We start from the raw sequence: 21929 nt of genomic DNA, 5'->3' as shown, positions 1-21929 counted from the left end.
ACTATCACACAGGAAAGCCATAATAATGCTTGCAAAGTTTATCTCACAGAAATAAAGAAAAAAAGGCAAAAGTTTACAAAACTAACACATCTAGGAAGCATCACCTAATAGAATGCTCAACCTACACAACAATGAGTTTCCACCTCCAGTCTGCTGAGCTTCGAAAGAGACCCACCTTGATGCTAAATACATCAGAACCAGAATAATGCCTTACCTCTGAGATCCAGCAGCATAAAAAGTAGCTGGTATACCATTAATCCAATAATAAGGAAAGAGCTAAAGCCTTAGCAAGCAACTTAAGCAAACCACCCCAAGATGAACCAGTTCCTCCTGAAGTTTCCAGTTCTAAGGTGAGTGAGGGGCTTTCCTGCCTTCTGTTAGGCTGCCTTTAAGTACACCAATTCCGGCTGCTTAAACGTGTTCCAATCCAGAGCAGATCATTCTTCATCACCACCAAGGAGACCAAGACCCAAATACCTGGTAATATGCTCCAGGTCTCCCTTACTTCTTCCTTCTCTTTTGCTATCAGTGTCTTAAAAATGAAGGCAGTAGAATAAAGTTGCTGCTTAATGAGCTGTTTATTTTTATTTTTTAAAGTTGTGACTTATAAATTTTGGCGTCAGAGATGAGGAAAGGAAACTGTTAAGGAAGGCAAGAAGAGACTAAGGGAGAAGGAGGCAAAGGCAGAGGCAGGGCCATGGATGGACACTGCCAGGCCCTGGGAGAAAGGGGAGGGATTGGTCTGGGGAAGAAGCATTGTATCTCCATCTGAGGAGAGGAGCTGAGGATTTCTGATGTTACAGAGAGATTTGGAAGGATTTAGGATGAAAGTTGGTGGCAATGATGGAAAACACTCTCAAATTTTTCAGAAAAGTAGGAGGCAAGGTCATTTGAATTCTATAAGGGTATTTAAATGTAATACTTTTAAAAATTTCACCTGAAAGATCCTACTTGTCACTTCTTTGACAAGATGAATTGTCACTCATAATCAAATGACATAGATAACAAACATTTCACAATAGGATGGTGAATATTATAAACATTAACCTTTGATTTATCTCAGCTATAATATATATCCTTATCATAGATACCTGCCCTCACTTTAGGAAAATTCTGTGTGTAAAATCTAATTTTCTTTCAAAGATATGTTCTGTGGGATTGTTATGTAAAATCTTTTACTTATAAAGAGATTCTTAGAAGTTTTTTTCTAAGCTTCTAGCTTCTCTATTATTCCAGTTTCAAAAAACCATTTTAAGAACTTTGAAGAATTGTATTTTTAAAAAATATTTTCTTGTGCTTTAGGTGAAAGTTTACGGACCAAATTAGTTTTCCATTCAGCAAATTGTACACAAAGTGTTCCATGACATTGGTCGAAATCCCTGCATTGTGTCAACACTCTCCCCATTTCTACCCTGGCTTCCCCATTTCCTTTTGTGTGGTTTTCCTACCCTTTTCTGCTTTCTCATCTTTATTTTTGGGCAAATGTTGCCCTTTTGGTCTCGTATAATTATTTGTTCTATGGAGGGCATTCTTTTTGGGTGTTTTTGTTTATTTTCTAGGCCTGTCTATTGCTTGGCCAAAAGGTGGTTTCTGGGAATGGCTGCAGTTTCAAGTCAGAGGGGTGTCTTAGGGCCATAGTCTTGGGAGTTCCACCAGTCTCTAACAGGCCTGTAATCTTTCTTTATGAATTTGATTTTTTCTTCTATATTTTTCTCTTGCTTTGTCTGGGATGCTCTATTGTGATCCCAGTCAGAGCAGTTGGTAGTGGTAGTCAGGCACCATCTCATTCTTCTTGTACTGGGGTCGTCAGGCTGTTAAGAATTGTATTTTTAAAGTAAGGTAATTTGCTTTAAATTCAAGACTAAATACTCCCTACCAAAAAAAAAAAAAAAAAAACCCGTTGCCGTTGAGTAGATTCCCACTCATAGCGATGCTATAGAACAGAGTAGAACTGCCCTATAGGGTTTCCAAGGAGCGCCTGGTAGATTTGAACTGCTGACCTTTTGGTTAGCAACCATAGCTCTTAAATACCCCCTAAAGTATACATATTTGTAAATGGTGTTTTAAAACACTCCCTTTACTTATAGAAAAGAAATTATATAAAAGCAAAATGTGAGACAAAAAAAACTAATAAAATAATTTTTAACTGAAATTATTCCTAACACCATTTATGATGGATTATGAGGCCTCTGACAATATGCTCCCCAGACAGGCTTCAGGTAAAACACAGAAACCATAAACATAGTGATGATTAGCAGAATCCGCTAAGATTGCTGAGCAGACTGTGAGCTATGCTGTCACCCTAAAAATGAGGAATCAGAGAGGCAAGGGACAGAATCAGAAATCCACTAGAGGTAAGAACCATATCTCAGAAGAGAACGGGAGTCGATAGCTGTCCTTTAGATACATTGGTCCCTGAAGGTAAAGAGGTGGAAGAAAGACGATGTGAAAACTGCATAAATAACAACAATAAATAAAGGGAAAGAATGGTTGGAGACTTTGTGGAAACAGGAGATGGAAATACACAAGAAGGCAGATCCCTCCAGTCCTCTCAATTTCTATTAATGACACAACAATTCTTCTAGCCACCCAGACTGAAAGGCAGGGTGTCACATTTGATGACTCCTTTTTCCCTAATCAATCAACAAAACCTCTCTACCCACTCATTCCACTGGGCCAATATTTCTCAGCATCTATTACCATCTCTCAGTTTCTACTTACCTTGGCTGGGAACCTCCTGGCGGCCCATCTGTCCACCAGACCCTACACACAGCTGCCAAATTCATCTTCTAAAAGCAGAGCTTAGGGAAGGTCATCATTTCCCACCACGTCCTGAACCCAGTCCCAGATCATTACATTGAGTCTTGCTTAGAGCACTGACTGGTTCTCCAACCTTAGTCCCTGGCTCAGCTGCAGCGGCATCGCCTGGGAACCTGTTAGAAATGCAGATTCTCTGCCCCACCCCAGACCTACCAAATCAGAAACTCTGGAACTGGGCCTAGCAATCTGTGCTTTAACAAGCCTTCCTAAGCTACTTTCCACAGGCTGGCTGAGTTGACCCGCCCACCATTTCCCGTGCAGGCCTGCACTACTAGCACAGTGCCTTGCTCATACACGGGCTCCACTGTTGGACACATAAATCAGTGAGGAGCGAATGCCAGAAAATTCTTGCTGCTAATTAAGTGCCTTAGGGAAGGAGCTTAGTTTGAAATTGGATAGAGTGAAAATTCTAATGAATGTTAATGAGGCGTTGATTTACTATCTGACCTGAAAAAATAGGATAAGCCAGTTGTCTTTTATTCCCATCTGTAAAATGGGATTAATGTTATTAACCTTCTTTGGAAGAATTACCCCTACAGATACATTGTACATAGAAAGTGCCTACAGGTGTTTAAAATGATTCCGACGATACACAATAATGGATCACATCTGCCAAAATGGGGGTAAAGGATGAATCATCTCTGTAAACAGAGCTGGGGACAATGATGTTTTCATTTCGTTTTGAATTGTTATCAGTGTTTCCTCGTAATTCTGCTCACGGGAACATATACTGTAAATATTTCTTCTAGACTTCTGTCACATTTGGAGAGAGGCTGCAAGAGAAAATATTGTCCACCGTGTGGTAAATAATTGCTGACATCATTTTTGTGAGCTGGCAACAAGGACACATCATCTGTATAGAATATTCTAACACTGGAAAATCCCCGGAGTAAACTGCCTTCACCTGTCATAATAAAGATTAGGAAAATAAAGGGTAATGTGTGAGGGCACATCCATCATTACTACTGGAAAAATTAAATGTTTGACTTAGTGATAACATACATACCATCTTCATGTGTGAAATAGACAGCATGTTATCATTTATAGCCTATAATATTCCCCGTGATTTATCATTCCTCTTTTAAACATAACAAGACTAAGTAAAGCCTGTATCTGACAATATTATAACTAATTTCCTCTGCCACTGGGAAGCCCCTCCCCCTCCCCACACCACCCTCAGCCAAGCTGTAGAAATTATTTTCTTACAGAACAAGGCTGATCATGCTACCTACTGCTCAGGCCCCAAAGAGTGAGTCCACGTTACCTAACAGCAGATCGGCTCTACTTCAGCCTCATCAGTTGAATCTCCTGTCTCATACAGGTAGTCCTCCCCCTCCCCTTTCTTCCCCTCCTAAATGAACTTCTTACAGTTTCCCTCACATACTCAGCCCTACAGTGGAATGACTTGATCCCTCTATTCTAGCACTCATTACATTGTATTGTGTGGATTTCATCACTTGTCTGCCTTCCTGGCTGGAGTGCTATCATCTGAAGTAGGAAACCATGTTTTTTTTTGTCTTTACTCTTAGCATTTAGCAAAATATCTGGAAATTGACAAACCCCTCCTCATCCCAGGAAATATTGATTGAACAAAGGAGTGAATAAATGAATGGATATCAACATTCACTGGCTAGTCTTCAACATTAGTTTTGTTCTGGCTAGTGGGAAATTTCAGAACAAAACAAAACGGCCAGATTTCTTAAAAATCTTTAAATACCAAAGTTATTGTCAGTAACCACTACAGATTATGGGTGATTTGTGCTTAGATTCACGTTCTCAGCCCAGTTCCAGCCCTTGCCATTATCCTGGGAAGGTCCCCAGAGGACGAGGTGACAAGTGAATAAGTGGATGATCTTTCCCTTCCCTCCAGTGAGGCTCCTAAGGATGCCAACATCGCTCTCTATCCACAGTCTCAGCAAAAGGCAAGTTCCTCCATTTCACTGAGTCAGATGTCAAAATCTTGAGGGACTAAGGAAGATGCTCTGCCTCCATGGGGCATTAGGCTGGGATAGGTGAGTACAATCTCTTTAACACTGAAGATCTTCAGTCTAAAAGAGCCAGTTGAGGAAGACGACAGCCCTGGTGGCACAGTGGGTAACAGCTCAGGCTGCTAACCAAAAAGTTGGCAGTTGGAATCCACTAGCGCTCCTTGGAAACCCTATGGGGCAGTTCTACTGTGTCCTATAGGGTCTCTATGAGACGGCAACAGGTTTTCACAGGCTTCTGAAGAGAAAAATCTCAGACTTACCTTAGATTCTATCTTACCTATTGTTTGACCTAGATTGAATGTCCTTCTCAGATCCAGCTTTTAATTATTTTCATCAGTATTCAGTCTCTGGCCTAAACTTGTTACCTCTGCTCGCCTCAAACCTTGATCCCCTTAGTTTGACTACATCAGGTGTCAGTCATCTGCCCAACCTCAGTTGTGTCTGATCTCAATTACCTGCAATCTCTTCCTGACTCCTGCCCTAATTAGGCCTTCACTGAGCCTCTTATGGGATCGGTTGCCAACAGCAACCATCAGTGAGACACCATTGATATCTCATTAAAGAGGTGTACACCCGCTCTGAATGTCCTTGTGATGTTCATGGGCACTATAAAACTCTGTTGCTGTTAGGGGCTGTCAAGTTGATTTTGACTCATAGTCACCCCATGTGACAGAGCTGAACTGCCCCATAGGGTTTTTTTGGTTTTAATTTAATTTTTACAGAAGCAGATTACCAGGTCTTTCTCTAGAAGAGCAGCTGGATGGGTTAGAACCACCAACCTTTCAGTTAGCAGCCGAACGCTTAACTGTTTTGCATCACCAGGGTTAAGTGTGGGTTTTTTGGGCACTGGCCTATTTATCAAGTCTCCAGCTTGTTTTCTTCCTGGGTTCTCTAAAGCTCTATCATCCCTTCACATTTTTACCACAGTCTTGACCTTGTTTATGCAATGAGGCCCAAACAGAATTTCTTAGGCTGTCCCAGAAAGAGCACACATGGGCTTTGGGGTTAGACAGATGAGGATCAATCCCATCTTCCCTACTTACTAGCTTAGCATATATCTTCTAATGGTTTTGACCAGTTTTCCCATCTTCAAAAGGAAATAATATCTACCTTACAGGTAAAAACATTTGCTGTCAAGTCAATTCCCACTCATGGTGACCCCATGTGTGCCCGAGTAGAGCTGTGCTCCACAGAGTTTTCAATGGCTGCTTTTTAGGAAGTAGATCGCCAGGTCTTTCTTCTGAGGTACCTCTGGGCAGACTCCAACTGCTAACCTTAAGGTTAGCAGCCACATGGGTTAACTGTTTTTACTACCCAGGTAGTTGGGAATATTAAATTAGATAATATATGTACTAGATCACAGTAAGTTTTCAGGACTTTGAGGAAGTCCTTCAGTAAATGCTTGGTAAATAGCAGAGAAAAATAGCAGTTTCTAATAAAATGAACTTTACTACCAATGTTGCTCATAGACTTAAAGTCTCCTCAATAATGAACATTTTCCGTATAAGCACGTATACAGTAGCACAGTCGTTGAAAGCATTATAAAGCTCTTTTAGTTTTTCAGCTTGTGAACCTGTGACAAATACATAGAATTGTGGGAAGTGTTTTAAAACAATTGCCCCTGGCATTTTGGTAAGAATGCATTTATTAGACTATATCTCATACCTAACTGTGAAAATAAACAAGGCCTAAATGATTGGGCTTTAAATGCTCTGTAAAAATCTGCACTTGAGTACTCTGTTCTGTGCTTCGTAACGGAAGCTTCTGTTTTGGTGTGCCTGGGTAAATCCAGCTATGTCAAATTTGAAAAGCCCTTGAATCGAAAAACACAGTTATTGTTTACTGCCTGACAATCTTTTCAAGGGAGTGAGAGGCAGGCACTGCATCACCAAAGATAACTTTCCTTAAACTTAATTAGTTGTTGGAAGATTATTTACTGCCCGCACGTATACAGAAAAACCAAGGTCTGTCAGCACCAGAGGCATCTGGTTTTTGCAGATGTGGTTGTAGCTTCTGGAATCTTTAAAGATTCATCTAAAAGATGCTTCCGGGTCTCCTTTTGGTGAAACTTTGACAGGATAATAGAATCAGATTTGCAGAATTTCACTAAACTGTAAAGTAGTGTGTCACCAGCTTCACTTACGCCTCAAAAAATATTTCTCTCTGTTAATGCTCATCAATCTAGCTTTTCAACCCCTAAACATGAAACTTTGAAACAAAAGGATGACTCCATCAGCTATGCAAGTGACAAGATGTTAAACATTTAATACTCCCACATTGTAGCATCAGCTGCCTCTGGTGAAATGTAGACTTGCTTAGGTTTTCTTTAGAGGAAGAAGGAGGAAATGGGGAAGAAGGAAAGAAGAAAAAGGAGCTACTCCTGTAGTGAGGATGGAAAAGGCAATTCTATGCAGGTATGAAGGATCCTGAAGAGGGGTGTGTTTACTGAACAAACATTTTCTTCTGAGAGAACACTGCAAAAAGAGTCTTTGTCAGATTCTTAACTCCTAGCGGTTCCCCTGTGTCTCCACCTTCCCGTGGACTCACTGTGGTAAGAGCACTTAGCGTGCTTGCTTAAAATTATTTGTTCATTAAGAGAAGGGATGGGCCTCAGACAAAGACATTTACAAAAGCCAGTATAAATGCTTAATAAATGATGGCTAAGTGAACGAATAGGAAAGGCACATGAGGCCCTCTGGGTCCTGCCGGCTCTTTCTCCACAACCAATTCTTCATCTCTGGCACCTCTGCCGTGATCTCAGGCTAGTCAAACAGTTCTAACTGAGCAACCTGTGTGCTCTGTTGATTCTAACAACAAAGCTCTTTGAAAATACCTTGTTAATGGTCCAAAACTAGCACTGACTTTAAGAAGACAAGAAACTCATCTTTTTCAAGTGTCTCTTCGTGAGAAATGTTAGCAAGATAGCAAAAGTTCTCTATAGCTTTCTATGGTGAGCCATTTAGCTGGGTGAGAGGCAGAAAAGGCCAACTTTGGGTGCTCACACAGTCTATCCCCCTTCATAAGGCTTGTTAATAAAGATAGAGAAGTTTTCCATGTTGAGCGAGGCATGCTACAAAAAAAAAAAATTTTTTTTTTTTCCAGGGTGCAAATTTGGAAAATCCTTGTATTACGCTCCCAATGGTGAAGAACAGTATAAATAGCTTTCTGTCAGTGGTAGGTGTTCCTTCTTTTACTCAATGAACTTTTGATGAGTAAGCACCACGTGCCAGGCACTATTCTTGGCACTGAATGATGCAAACAGATAGGGGTTGTGTGGGAGTGGAGAATATAGAGTAATAAGGCATATGGCTGAGACGCTGGACAGGTAATTCCATAGGTCTCAATTTCATCATCCACATTTCAGTGTAGAGATTAAAAAATTACAAGCTGTGAAACCTTTGGGTAAGTTTATTGCTTTTTTTTTTTCTTTCTTAATTATGATGCCTGGATCCTTACATCTCTATTTCTAGTCTCTCACCATTTAAAGAACCAGATCTATGAACAGATGGTCATGTGTGTGGTGTCATCCATACAGCATTAGCTGAGTATCAAGAGTCACCCTTGCTGTGCTGCCTGGTCACACAGTCTCAGGGGCCAATCCCAAGTTCAAGGTGGAGCTCTATAGCATCTACGTCACCCATGTCTCATCTGTATCGCCACCCCCAAGACCACCTGCATTCTTACAATGACTCATTTTAAACACAAATGCAGAAATCATGCTCATTCAGGGGTCACTCAGAGTTGATAACGTCATGTCCAAGTACAATTTCAACAGACTCCAGGTTGCTATATCCAATCCCGTACAGGCCCTCATTCACTCACCACCCTGGGTGAAGAGAGTTAGAGGTTTCAGTGGTTGAAAGTGAAGCCACATAGAAGAAAGCCATTTTCTTCCTTTCAATTTTTCTTGTTTACTGAACTCACTTGCTTCCATATTCTTCTACTTTGTTCACTTTAAATCCCCATGTATATTTTCTGTTTTAGCCTTACCTAACTCTTTGTTGTTCCTCAGATGTATCACACAGATCCACACCTCCCTGCCTTTGCTCTTTCTTTCTTTCTTTTTTTTTTTTTACTAGATCCTGCCTTTCCTTCTCTGCTTGGCTAATTCTTCCAGATTCAAGTTTCCTTCAGAAACCCTCCCCTGACCCTTCCAAGGCTCCCAGGCTATCCTATACCTGGCTCAGTACTTATATTACTGATTGCTTCTCTGACCTCCTTGCTAGACTGTGAGTTCCCTCAAGGCTGGGGAGGTGTCTTATCCATTTTTGTGTTTCCAATGTCTACTACTAGATCTGGCACATAGTAGATGCTTAATAAATATTAGATGAATGGAAACCTGGTGTAGTAACAAGAGGGAGTAATGGAATCAGGTATATAAAAAGCTAAGGTAAAATGGGAAAATGATACATTGGGTGTCATTTTACAATTCTATGAATAAAATATTGTTAACCCTTTAAATAAAGAAAATGAGGGAAACACAAAGAGGGGTGAAAGAAAGAAAGCTAATGTATTCAGTTTGCCAAGAGTGTTTATATATGACAAGCTACTAAAATATTGGGAATCTCTGGATGGGGCCAGACACAGAGCTGTGCACCTAGTAGGAGCACTACACATATTTTCGAGTCAATTGATCAAGTCCATGAACTTTCCCAATCCTGGCTGTACTCAATTAAACAGGTTCCAACATGTCTTTCCCTTAGATAAACAGCTTATTTAACCAAACCTAATACACAGATTTTTATAGTTTTGAACAGATTACTATTCTAGGTGCTAGCCTAATTTAATGGTAGCAATTGGGGAAAAAATTTCAAGAAACTTGATAATCTTCCAGTTATCTATTTTTTCCCCTTCCATCTGTATATTAAAGAGAAATAGTGAGACTTTATTGCACTATCAAAGATCTCAGTAAGTAAAGATCAGGGATGAATGATGCAGTTCAACTTTAAGTAGTCTTTGAACTCAGAATTGTCCACCCTTTAAAAAAGAAGGAAAAAAAAAAAAAAAAAAAAGCCAAAGAGCACACAAGTAGCAGAAAACCTGTTTAGAAAAATGAAATTTAGATCAATCAGCACCAGAAAGTAGTTCATAAGTACATTTGCTAATTGAATACTTTATCCCTTAATATATGTGATAATGGCAAAACCCACCATTACCACCACCATCTTTACATGGTGTTTTACCATCAAATTTATTTTATTTGTTTCATGATTTTGTATTTTTTCTCTATATTTGTCTGGTAAAATATTATTGAAGAAAAGAGTGTAAAACTCACCTTACACCAGACAATTCAGAGCTTTATTTATTTTTTTTAAAGAATAAAAAAATGTTCATTTGGATAAAGCCAACATATTTCGATTTGCTGTTTCTCAAGCATTTAAAATCTTTTTCATTTTTATCTAATACTCTAGCAGGTACACTCACAATTAACTGGACTTTCTTCTTCAGGGATTGCAAAGAAAAATTGAAACTTCTCCCTGATTTCTGTCATTTTCATGTAAATAGCTGGTGGGTAGAAAACATACAGAAATGACTTTAATCCAAATGGCCCTTTGGCTGGGGAATGGTCAACATTGTTCAATTTGACAAACAAGTAGGGTGGATGGATGAGGAAAAGCTAGTGAGAAATTTATGGGTAAAGCTGATATTTAATGAGAAAAAGAAGTGTTCTACTATCTCAAAGAGAATAAATGATAAAAAAACAAGAAGAGAATGTCTGAAAGAGGATCCTAAATTCCAGGCAGACATAGGCTTTTCTTCTTAGTCTCAGAAAGGTATTTATCTACCTCTGAATAGAACTATGAAATACCAAAAAAAAAAAAAAACCCCAAACCTGTTGCCATCAAGTCGATTCTGACTCACAATGACCCTATAGGACAGAGTAGAACTGCCCCATAGTTTCCAAGGACTGCCTGGTGGATTCAAACTGCTGGCCTCTTCGTTAGCAGCTGTAGCACTCAACCACTACACCACCAGGGTTTCCACAGACGGAACTATGAAATAGGGAATATTTATCTTTAGTTTAAAAACAAAAACTTCCCAGAGACGATATTCGGTACTTGATATATATTTTCTCCAATCTTTGACAAAAACGGCAAGGTACTGTCATGATTCTGATTTTAGTAAACCAAGACCCAAGTTTACACTGTTATTAGCAGGCAGAACTAGAATTTGCATTCAGATTTCTCTGGCTCCAAGATGCATACATTTTTTAGCGTAGCAAACCAACTCCCACCTCTGTTCTCAATAAATTATCCCCTGCCTCCTAAACCTTTTTTCTTTGGGACACTTGCCCTGGGTCTGGTTCTGGTCCATGGCTTGTTGTCAGTATTTCCAGATAACTTGCAGATTTCCAATCTACCTTGTACATGTACTTTATTCTTTGAAATAGTCCATGCATTTTCGGAGAGCAAAAACCTGAGTCTCATTCATCTTTGCATTCCCTTCCATATTCAGTAAGGTACCTTTTCAGTTACCAAGTGACAAATTGAATTGTAAATTCTGCAATTGGTTATGGAAGTCATTGCTAGTTGGCCCCATTTTGCATTTTCTCTTTACTAAAGAAACCATTGTTTTGTTTGGGACACGCAGTGTGCCCATCTCCAGGTAATTAATCATTATTGTCTGAGCCAATCCTGCTCCCCTTTGCCAGATCTTTATAGCTTCCCTTTTTCATTTTTGACCCCACTTTGGTCAATAAAATATCAGGGGAAATATGTGGGGGGGGGGGAGGGGGGTTTTCTGGGAATGCCTTTGATTTCATGTTAAAAGGGACATGTTTTTGAGTCAGTTCTGACTCATGATGACCCCATGAATGTAGAAAAGAACTACTCCATAGGGTTTTCAGGTCTGTGACTTTTGAGGAGCAGATTGACAGACTTGTCTTTCAGGCACCTCTTTTGGCTAGTAGACGAGTACTTAACCGTCTGCACCACCCAAGGACCTTAAAGGGATATGGGACACAAAAATATACTTGGTACAACCCAACCTCCTTTTACTACTTTAAATGAAGACATGATGCCTGGAGTTTTCACAGCTGTTTTGTGACCATGCAGCAACAAACATGAGAAAGACCAAAATGCTGAAGATAATGGAGGAGAAAAAATGAGCCTGGGTCTTCCAGGGCCTGCAGAGCAACAGAATCACTGCACACAACTTCCTCCTTCGAGACTTCTTGTTATAAGTGAAAAACAAGCCCCTATTTGTTTAAGCAACTATTCCTTGAGTTTTCTGTTACTTTCAGCTGAAACTTTCCCACCTGATACATTAGTAGTATTAGTTGAAATTAATTAGGCATTAGGTAACCAATAATGTATTGAAGAACCCCTCTCAAGGTTATTTGCATTTTAAAAGCTGAACAAGGAGCCTGGGAAGAAGGTGATCTCTCCCCCTCTCCGCTCTTATTCCTTATCCTGATATCATCTTGAGGAGAGACAAGTCTGACAGGCCCCGGAGGCTTATTTCTTTCTCCTTTCAGAAGTTTAGGGAAGACCTGGCTCTGTACTCTGCAGGTCCAAGATACTAGAGGTGAGCTCCAGAGACTTCTCCTTTCTAACAAAGCCATTTGTCCATCATTACGTAGTCACTGTACCAGTAAGGGTTCTTCAGAGAAACAGAACCAATAGTAGATAGATGGGTGTGTATATATACATAAGAGCTCTGGTGGCACAGTCATTAATCACTCGGCTGCTAACTGAAAGGTCAGTGGTTCAAACTCACCACTGCTCAGTGGGAAGAAGATGTGACAGTCTGCTTCCATAAAGATTACAGCCAAGGAAACCCTATGTGGTGGTTCTATTCTGCCCTACAGAGTTGCTATGAATTGGAATCAACTCCACAGCAACAGATGTGCGTGCACACACACACACACACACTGGTTCTTTTTTTTTTTTTTTAATTTTATTTCTTTTTTTAAAAAAAAAAATCTTTTTTTTTTATTTGTAAATATACATACATAAAAAAACAAAAAAACACTTGCCATTGAGTTGATTCTTACTTATGGGAACTCCCAAGAGATTTAAGGAATTGGCTAACATAATTTCTCGACTGTGGAGGCTGAAATCTATAGTGAAGGCCACTGTAGGCTGGAAACTCAGGCAGGAGTTGGTGTTGCAGTCTTGAGGCAGAATTTCTTCCCCTCTGCTTTCCATACTAGTCTCCTTTAAGGGCTGAAAGACTGGATTATTTAATCATCTTGACACCTTCAACCCTAGCAAACTCCTGGCACAATGTAAGCACCAGTAAATGGTTGCTGAATGAATGCATGACAGACTGAGAGGGAAAAAAAAAAAGCCTGCTTATGGGACTGGTTCAATTTTCAACCTAGAGTATCCCAATGGCACTCAACTCTCTAGGTCTCAGAACTCATGTACACTGAGGATTACCTCATGTGACATGAAATTAAAGTGTATATTCATAGGGAATCCCAACATGGCTGAAAGAAGGACTTCATAAATCTCACCCCAGGATTATACTTCTTCTTGTTCTTGGTGTCAATGAACTGCCTTAATATAGAGTACAGTAAGTATATTAAAGAAAAAAGGAGGCCTTAGAGTGAGAGAGACTTGCATTGATTGAGCCACTCATTCATTCGACAGACACATATCTACCATTTACTATGTGCCAAGCAATCAATGTGATAACTACTAAGAATGTAAAGATAAAATACACAGTTCCAGCCCCCAAGGAGAATACAATGTGTGTGTGGTGGTGGGGTGGAGGGAGGGAAGCAGTTGACATGCAAATACACCAATGATTATAATATAGTTACCATTTGATATTGAATAGATATGATAGGAATATAGATGAGGGTTATCTAACTAGTTGGTTGGATCTAGGAAGACTTTCTGGAGGAGGAGATTCTGAGGTAGAGCTTTGTCCCTATTTGAATTCTTGACGTATTTATGTGCTAAAAAGTTAGGGGGTAAAAAAGTTTGAAAACTGCTTTCGTCATGTGTGCTATCTGGAAGCTTCTTTGGACCCAGAGATGCCTGTGTGGTGCACATGGTTTGTGCTCAACTACTAACCTAAAGGTTGGTGGTTCAAATCCGCCAGTGGTGCCATGAAAGAAAGGCCTGGTAATCTGCTTCCATAAAGAATATAGCCAAGAAAACCCCATGGAGCAGTTCTACTCTGTAACGTGGTGTGGGAGGGGGGTTCCCATGAGTTGAAATCAACTCGACAGCAATGAGTTTGGCTTTTGGTTTTGGGTCCATATTTAAAGAGTTATTTGGAGTGTGCTTGCCTTGATGTATTCATAACGGATAATATGGGGATCTTGCAAACAGAATACTATATGATACTCATAACCAAATTTAGATAATGATTTGTTCAACATTTCCTTTGACGTGTTTTCTTTAGTATAATACACTGTGCTACTTAGTGTGGCAGGTATAAAATTATTTCACATGGATGGGTCTCCCCTTCAAGGAAATTATGCAACATGGACAGGATATTAGGCTGAAAGTGGTAAGAGACTTAACATGGGTAAAATTTCCCTGAAAGGAGACTCCTTCCAATCAAGTCTAAGGATGAGATTAGGGAATGCTTATAGTAGGAGGTAATGGAGCCTTGGAGGAAGGGTAGGATCTAGAAAGACAGAGATAAAGGGATGGTATTCTAATACACTAAAACCAGAAGGATCTACAGAGATTGGCCAGTCTTGTGCTTCTTAAATTTTAATGTGCATTCTCAGCTCACCTGTTAAAATCTTGTTAAAATGGAGATTCTGATTTAGGGAGTTGGAGGCAGGACCTGAGATTCCACATTTCTAAGAAGTTTCTAGATGATATAAAAGCTGCTGGTCTGTAGGAAGGGTCTCCTTCACGTGCCTCATTTAATAGGCTAGGATTCTGAGACCCAGGGCAGGAAGGAACTTGCCTGTGTTACATGGTTGATTAGTATGGGAGCAGGTCTCTCAGCCCACATTACAGCAGCTAAGCTGGTAGTGAGAAGATTGTGGGCTTTGGAATCAGGTTGATGTAGGCTCACTCTTGGCCCTGCTCTTTATTAGTTGCAAAGCCCTGGGCAGGCTATCTATCCTTTCTGTGTTTCTGTTTTCTCATTTGATAAATAACTCCTACCTTGTGGAAGAGTTGCGATAAGTAAATGACATGATTGACATACAAAAAATGCACAACAGTGTCTGAAACTTAGTAAGTGATGAAAACATGCAACTTGTCTTCTCTTTTCCTTCTTGGGTCGGGTGAGTACTGCCATCAATGCACACTCTCTTTCTCCATCATATCTCCCGCAGAGTCCAGGCTGTATTAGCATCCAGGAGAGTGTAGGGGGACAGTTAGCATTGGCTAGTAAATAGGTGCCTGATTAAGGCAAAAAAAAGGAGGATTTCATTTTTCTCACTGTCTCTTTAGAAGAGGATACAGGATGGTAAAAATATAACCCCTAGTAAATCTTTTGTACTTGTTTTCAATTGAGTAGAAAATGCACAGTTAATACCACCAAATAATGGGGATGTTTTTAATTCCACATTGTCTAATATAGGAATTATTTTCCACCTAGGTCCATTTTTTCAGGCTACCTTAACTGCCATTACCTAAATACCAAGGATACCTCAATCTCATGGATTCCATAGAGATAATAAGAAACAATGACTTGTGAAATGCCTACTTTAACATGATCCCACCCCCTCCTGTTTAAAATACCGTTTAATGATATGAGGGTTAGATTTAGTCCACATGGAAGGTGCCACAAGTGAAAAGAAGAAGAAAAAAATCGACCAGGAATTAAACCTGTTAAACTGTGCAGTGCCATTATAATAGCTGCTTCAGAAATCCATTTTAGAAATCATTGCTCTTGTATCTGACTCATTACAGAGACACCAGCATCACCCACTTCTTAGCACTGCAAACATAGCAACAGTTGCCATGCTAGCAGGAGATTCACAACACAAACACTGGAGTCAGGAGGGAGCTGGCATGGCCAGAGCTACAGTCATGGCTGCTGAGCAGAGCTCGGTGTTGCCCGTACACATTTAATTAGTTGGTTGTTCTCCTTGGTCCCCGTGCTGTGTCCTGTCAGACATTTCAGTAGAGCAGAAGCAGTCTCAAAAGCAGCATTTTCGGACAAAATCTTATATCCAATTTCACACAAACATAACAGGCAAAGGCAGGATCTGTGTGCTTTGATGCATGAAAGAATGGGCCTGGGCCCTTGTTTTGTGTATGAATGGGAAAAGGATCAGGGTTTCTCTTCATTTCCAGGAATGAAAAATTCATAAAAGTTTTATCATTAGAAAGTCAGGCTATTAGTTGTCCAATATGTCATTTCATCTAATTGAAAACAGGAATCTGTCACCATTTATTTAGCAGCTTGCCTCCGGGTGAATCTTTGCAGGTTCCATTCCTGTGGCTGGGTTTTAGTTAATTAGTACTACGAAACGCTTGAAGAGGGAAAAGCACTGTGGCTCATCCTTTGGGTTATGACGGAGCCCATTTTAGGTCGCTAACAAGCACGGATGAAGAACAGAAAAGAACACGAAATTAAAGCATCAGAATAGCTGCGGGGAGAGCTGCTTCTCATCCTCTCAAGTGCAGAAGTTGTAACCTAAATATGTCACTCGCTCACTCTTCATGCAAATCCTTTATGCCCGACAATAAACTCCAGTCCTTAAAGTTTAGAAAAAACGTGCCAATTTTACACACGTAGGGCTCTTCTCACATCTTCACTTTTATTAATTTCCCATTTTTCATCACTTCCTCTTCTGAACCGAATGTATTTTGTTTGATGTTCTTTCTTTTACATTTTTAATGGAGAAAGCCTATTTCAAACTAAAAGTTAAGGAACTGAAAGAATTGACATTTTTACATGGTCCTCAATTTTAAGGCTGAACGCCTTTGTTCTCTGTGAAATCTCCAGTACAGCACGCAGGAAAGCTGGAGGCACCGTGCATGGTTTGTCAACTGATTGCTAGGTGGCGCTAGAGAGCAAAGCAAGTAGAAAGTGACTCTAACAGGGTTGCTCTAGGTCTACATCAGTTAAAAGCCCTATCACTTTTAGCGCAGACCGTTTTCACTTCTGACCGTTTGTAGGATACCAGCAGCGTGAAATGCAGAGGGCAGTAGCAATAACTTTATATTCTTCCTTTTATTTTTTGTGTGTATGTGTGCATATAGGAATTATATCACTGTAGTGTTTTCAGGGTATGGCACCCAGGTTTGTGGTGCAGAGGATTTATGCAAATATAAATAGATGGCTGGATTTATTGTTTTGGACCTTCATGGAAACAGTTTTGACTGTTTTTCCTCACTCATACACACACCTTTAATTTTCCACTCCTTCTGAGACGGACATTTAGAGACCTGAATATATCTCATATAGAGGAGGTATACTCATTACTTTCACATTCTCACCTCAAGGTGCATAGCTATATATTTTCCCTCTCTGTCCCATACCCCATGACATTAGGACATTTTCTGCTTTTGTCAATTAGAAAAATGTATGAGAAGATTTGAGCTTAAAAAGAAAGAGATAAAAGGCAGCTGATAGGCATCCCGGCACTTGCTTAGATTCCAGCTGCTCTCCTTTGGCTTTTATATTTTCCACTGCAGACTCTTAATGAGCTTGATGACTGGCCTTCAGCAAGTGGGTGTCACAAAAATTATACATCCCGGAGGTAATAACTATCTCGAGGGGAAAAAAAAATTGTCCAGTCCCTGGACTTAGGCAAACAATATGACTCTTCCTGTTATACAAAGAATGCGAACAAGATTCACAGAATTTAAGTCACTTGACCAGCATCACTGAGTTAGTAAGTCAACTTCTACAAGCTCAGAAGGTATTGCCGAAATGAGGGTTGGATTCAAATGTGATGCTTCCATAGACACTGAGGCCTTTTGTAAATTCTATAGATACCATATTTCAAATCAGCAATCTTTGAATAAGTAAATAAATAGTTCAGCAAGTCAAATCTGGTATCTTTTTATTGCTTCCTTTAATTTTTAACTCTTGAAATTATTCCTATGTAGAATCAGCTAAAAGATTCTGGGGCTTCATCTTTTGTAGGAATAGGGAAGTGGCAGGGTTTTTCTTTTTTTCCGGGATTGAAAAACTTAGGATCCTAACACTCACCATTAGAAAGTCAATTTATTTGTTGTCGCAATTTTTTTTTTTTTTTTTTTTTCACAGTAAATGAAATTGACTGCTATGGTCTAGAGTGCTTTTAAAGAAGATAATAAGGAAATCACATGACAGGAGAGTTATCCTCAAAAGTGGTCTACAGGGTACCCTTGTTGGTAAATTCCTAGAAGGAAGGGCTTAGTCCTTTTATGTGTTCTGATTGGTTGATTCTTCTTTTATAAATGCAGCTGGGGCATCAGGCTACTTTCCAGAGACGTGATTGGAGAAGATAGCCAGGGCAGGCTTAGTCCACAGCATGCTGATGAAGGAGGAAGCACATACGGAGTTTGTTTTGTTCGGGTTGAGTCTGTATCAATACAGAAAACTGATTTTAAAGGTTTGCAATGAGCAAGCCTAAGTTAAAGTAAAATCACTGGTATCAGAGGTAGAGTGAGAAGGGAAATTGGTCCTGCAATCAAGGTTTATATTGGTTACAGACTGGGGAGGAAGGACACTGGGTTCCATTGGATCTGACAGGGCTCTAACTGACAGTGGAGCCCTGGTGGGGCAGTGGTTAAAAGCTATGGTTGCAAACCAAAAGGTTGGCGTTCGAATCCACTAACCACTCCTTGGAAACCCTATGGAGCAGTTCTACTCTGTCCTATAGGGTTGCTATGAGTTGAAATCAACTCAAAGGCAACTGGTTTGTTTTTAACAGGTTAGCTCAAGGTAGTTTAGTACTCTGGATAGATAGCTCCCTGTTGATTTTGTTCAAAGCTCAGATCTGAGACTTGGACTTACTGGTTCTTAAAGGTAGTTCAAACATGTTGGCCAAGCTTAGTCTCCAGAGACATCATGGGGTAATAGAAATACCACAGACAGGTTCAGACTCAAATATTAACACCATTTACCTGCTATATAGTTTCATACACAGTACTTAAATTATTTCAGTCCCAGTTTGTTTCCTCTGAAAAATGGAAACAATGAGGGTTACCTCACAAGATTGCTGTGAGAATTAAATGGCATAACGTTTATGGGGATGCTATCACATTCATGCCACAAATACATATTTAGCACCTACCATTGTGCTGGACACTAATTACTGGAGATACAGCAGTGAAAGGAGAGACAAAGTTCACGTCCTCATGATGTTTACAAACTAGTGTAGATACTGAGAAAAAAGTAAATGAGTTGCTAAGAATATAATTTCAGGCAGACGTAAGTACTACAAAGCTCTCACACCAGTCCACTGTCTGGCCTACTGATTTCAGACACAAGACCACAGAGTCTGCAGCCTGACCTATAGATTTTGAACTTGCAAGCCCCCACAATCACATGATCCAATCCTTAAAATAGATCTGACTCTGCACACACACACGTATACACACATACACTCATATATATAAAAAAAACATTTATTTATTTATTAATACCCAACAAATTCTGAGCAAGATAAATAAAAATGAATCTGTACCAATATACAACATAGTTAAACTGTAGGAGACAAAAGACAAAGAGAAGTTCTAAAAGTGGTTAGAAAGAAAGGGTAGATTGAAAATAATGAAATGACTGTAAGATTCACAGCAGAAATTTCAATAGCAACAAGGATACATGTGGAATAGTATCTTGAAGGTACGGGGAAAAAAGTAATTGAACACCTAAAATTCTATATCTACTAAAATATCTTTCAAGAAATAGAGAAAATAAAGGTGTTTTCAGATTTAAAAAAACAGCATGTTTACTACTGACAGCATGCTAAAGGAATTTTTAAGGATGCATTTGAGAAAAAGGAAAATGATTCTAGGAGGAAGGCCTGAAATGTAAGCATAATGAACAATGGAACAATAAACATAGGTAAATATAAACAAACTTTAGTTACATAAAATAATTTCTAAATGGTGGAAGTTTTTAAAAATAAACATGAAACTAAAATACTTGAGAAAAATATCAGGTAAGCCAGGAGGGAATAATTTGTAACTAAAATGCTGTAAGATCTTTCTTTTGTTTGGGAGGAAGACAAATATATTTACTATTTAAAAAAAAACCCAAAAATCATTGCCGTCGAGTCAATTCTGACTCATAGTGACCCTACAGGACAGAATAGAACTGCCCCATAGAGTTTCCAGGAGTGCCTGGTGGATTCGACCTGCCCAAGTTTTGGTTAGTAGATGTAGCTCTTAACCGCTATGCCACCAGGGTTTCCAATACTATTGAATTTGTCAACTTATATAATATGTTAAAGTTCCCAGGGTAACAGCTAAAGAATAAAAACAGCTCATATTCAAATAATCCAAAGGAAAGCAAAAAAGAGATGAATGGTATGGGTGGGGGGGGGGAGGGGGTAGGGAGAATAAAATAATATGGCAGCAATGAATCCAAATTAGTTCAGTGATCATAAACAATGCAGCAATCAATAATATGACAAAAGACATATAAGAACCTCACAGAAAAAAAAAAAAAAAACCTTACTGAAAGCTATTAAAAATTTAAATAAATTTATAAAACATGGTATTTTCATGGGGAGAGAGAATATCATGAAGATATCAAATCACCCATATTGTTCTATAAGCCTGTTGTTGTTGAGTGCCGCCGAGTTGATTTTCAACTCATAGCAACCTATGACAAAGTAGAACTGCCCTATAGGGTTTTCTAGGCTGTCATCTTTATGGATGCAAACCCTCGTGGTGTAGTGGTTAAGAGCTACAGCTGCTAATCAAAAGGCTGGCAGTTCAAATCCACCAGGTCTCCTTGGAAAGTCTATGGGGCAGTTCTACTCTGTTCTATAGGGTCTCTACGAGTTGGAATCAGCTTGATGGCAATGAGTTTTTGTTTTTGTAATCTTTATGGAAGCAGATCACAAGGTCTTTCTCCCTTGGAGCCAGGTAGGTGGATTTGAACTGCCAGCCTATTGGTTAGCAGCCAAGTGCTTAACCATTGTGCCACCAGAGCTCCTTCTATAGGTTTAAAATACTATAATAAAAAAAAAAATGTTTTTTCTTTTGGTAAAAAAATGGAAGCCAATTTTAAAATTTATTCGGAAGAGTAACAAGCCAGAAATAATCAAGAATTGCTAATATGGGATGTGCCTTATCAGATAGCAAGGCTTTTAATAATGTTACTCTAAAACTGTGTAGTATTGACACGGAAACCCTGGTAGCATAGTAGTTAAGAGCTACGGCTGCTCACCAAAAGGTCAGTGGTTCAAATCCACCAGGCGCTCCTTGGAAACCGTATGGGGCAGTTCTACTCTGTCCTATAGGGTCGCTATGAGTCGGAATCGACTCGACGGGAACAGGTTTTTTAGTATTGACACAGGGATAGAAAAATAGCCAATGGAATATAATAAAGAAACCATAAACAGATCTATCCATATGTAGGTCCATGATAGATAACAGAATTACTATTGGCAGATCAGTGGGGAAAGGGGTGCCTATTTTTAGGAAGGAAGGAAACAAAGACAAAAGAAAAAGGAAGTTCGCAATCATTATTGTTTGTTCATCTTATTCCCTTTGTACTTGGACTATATTTCCATCATCCTGACTCTTCAGTGAAACCTTTCTTAATTACATCATCTCAAAGCAGTATTGCTTTTTTAAACATACATGGAATGAATGCATCAGTCACTTCTCACATCTTTCAGATCCCCACGATTTTATTCTTTTGTTTATTGAAAAGAATAAGTGGGCATCTAATGCCCTAATAGTGGAATAGGGGTGAAATGAAGTTTGAATATTTGAAGGCTCATTATTTTTGAACAAGTACAGATTTGAACTTGAATGCTTGGGTCAATAACTCTGAAAGCGAAAGTTTTACTCACTTAAAATGCAAAAATATAAAGCATGGTATTCATAGACCAACTAATGATTTCCCAATTTTTTACAATTAAAAGTATTTAATATTCACCATATACAATTATATATGAGGCATCATAGCCACTGAGCAAAAACAAAAAGGAAAGATAATTTCTATCCTTGAAGTATTTATAAGCTAATGGGAAATAAGACACAAATACCTACAATACAAGGCAAAATAAGGTAAAGGGAT

At 39.3% G+C, this 21929-nt stretch overlaps 1 protein-coding gene across 5 annotated transcripts in view; it reads right to left on the bottom strand.

Moving 5' to 3' along the window:
• TNNI3K (TNNI3 interacting kinase) overlaps window positions 1–21929 on the bottom strand; it is a 380317-nt gene that overhangs the window by 30406 nt on the left and 327982 nt on the right. The window contains exon 24 of one of the 5 annotated variants that reach the window (XM_049879575.1): window positions 14886–18252. The exons of the other annotated variants lie outside the window; for them this stretch is intronic. Coding sequence (XP_049735532.1) covers window positions 18147–18252 — 106 coding nt within the window. The 3' untranslated portion in view covers window positions 14886–18146. Of the gene's footprint in view, window positions 1–14885; window positions 18253–21929 lie in introns of those variants that run through there. 5 annotated transcript variants of the gene reach the window in all.

The sequence above is a fragment of the Elephas maximus genome, chromosome 3 (assembly GCF_024166365.1).
Source record: "Elephas maximus indicus isolate mEleMax1 chromosome 3, mEleMax1 primary haplotype, whole genome shotgun sequence".
Taxonomy (NCBI): domain Eukaryota; kingdom Metazoa; phylum Chordata; class Mammalia; order Proboscidea; family Elephantidae; genus Elephas; species Elephas maximus.
This window is presented reverse-complemented; position numbering and strand designations above follow the sequence as displayed.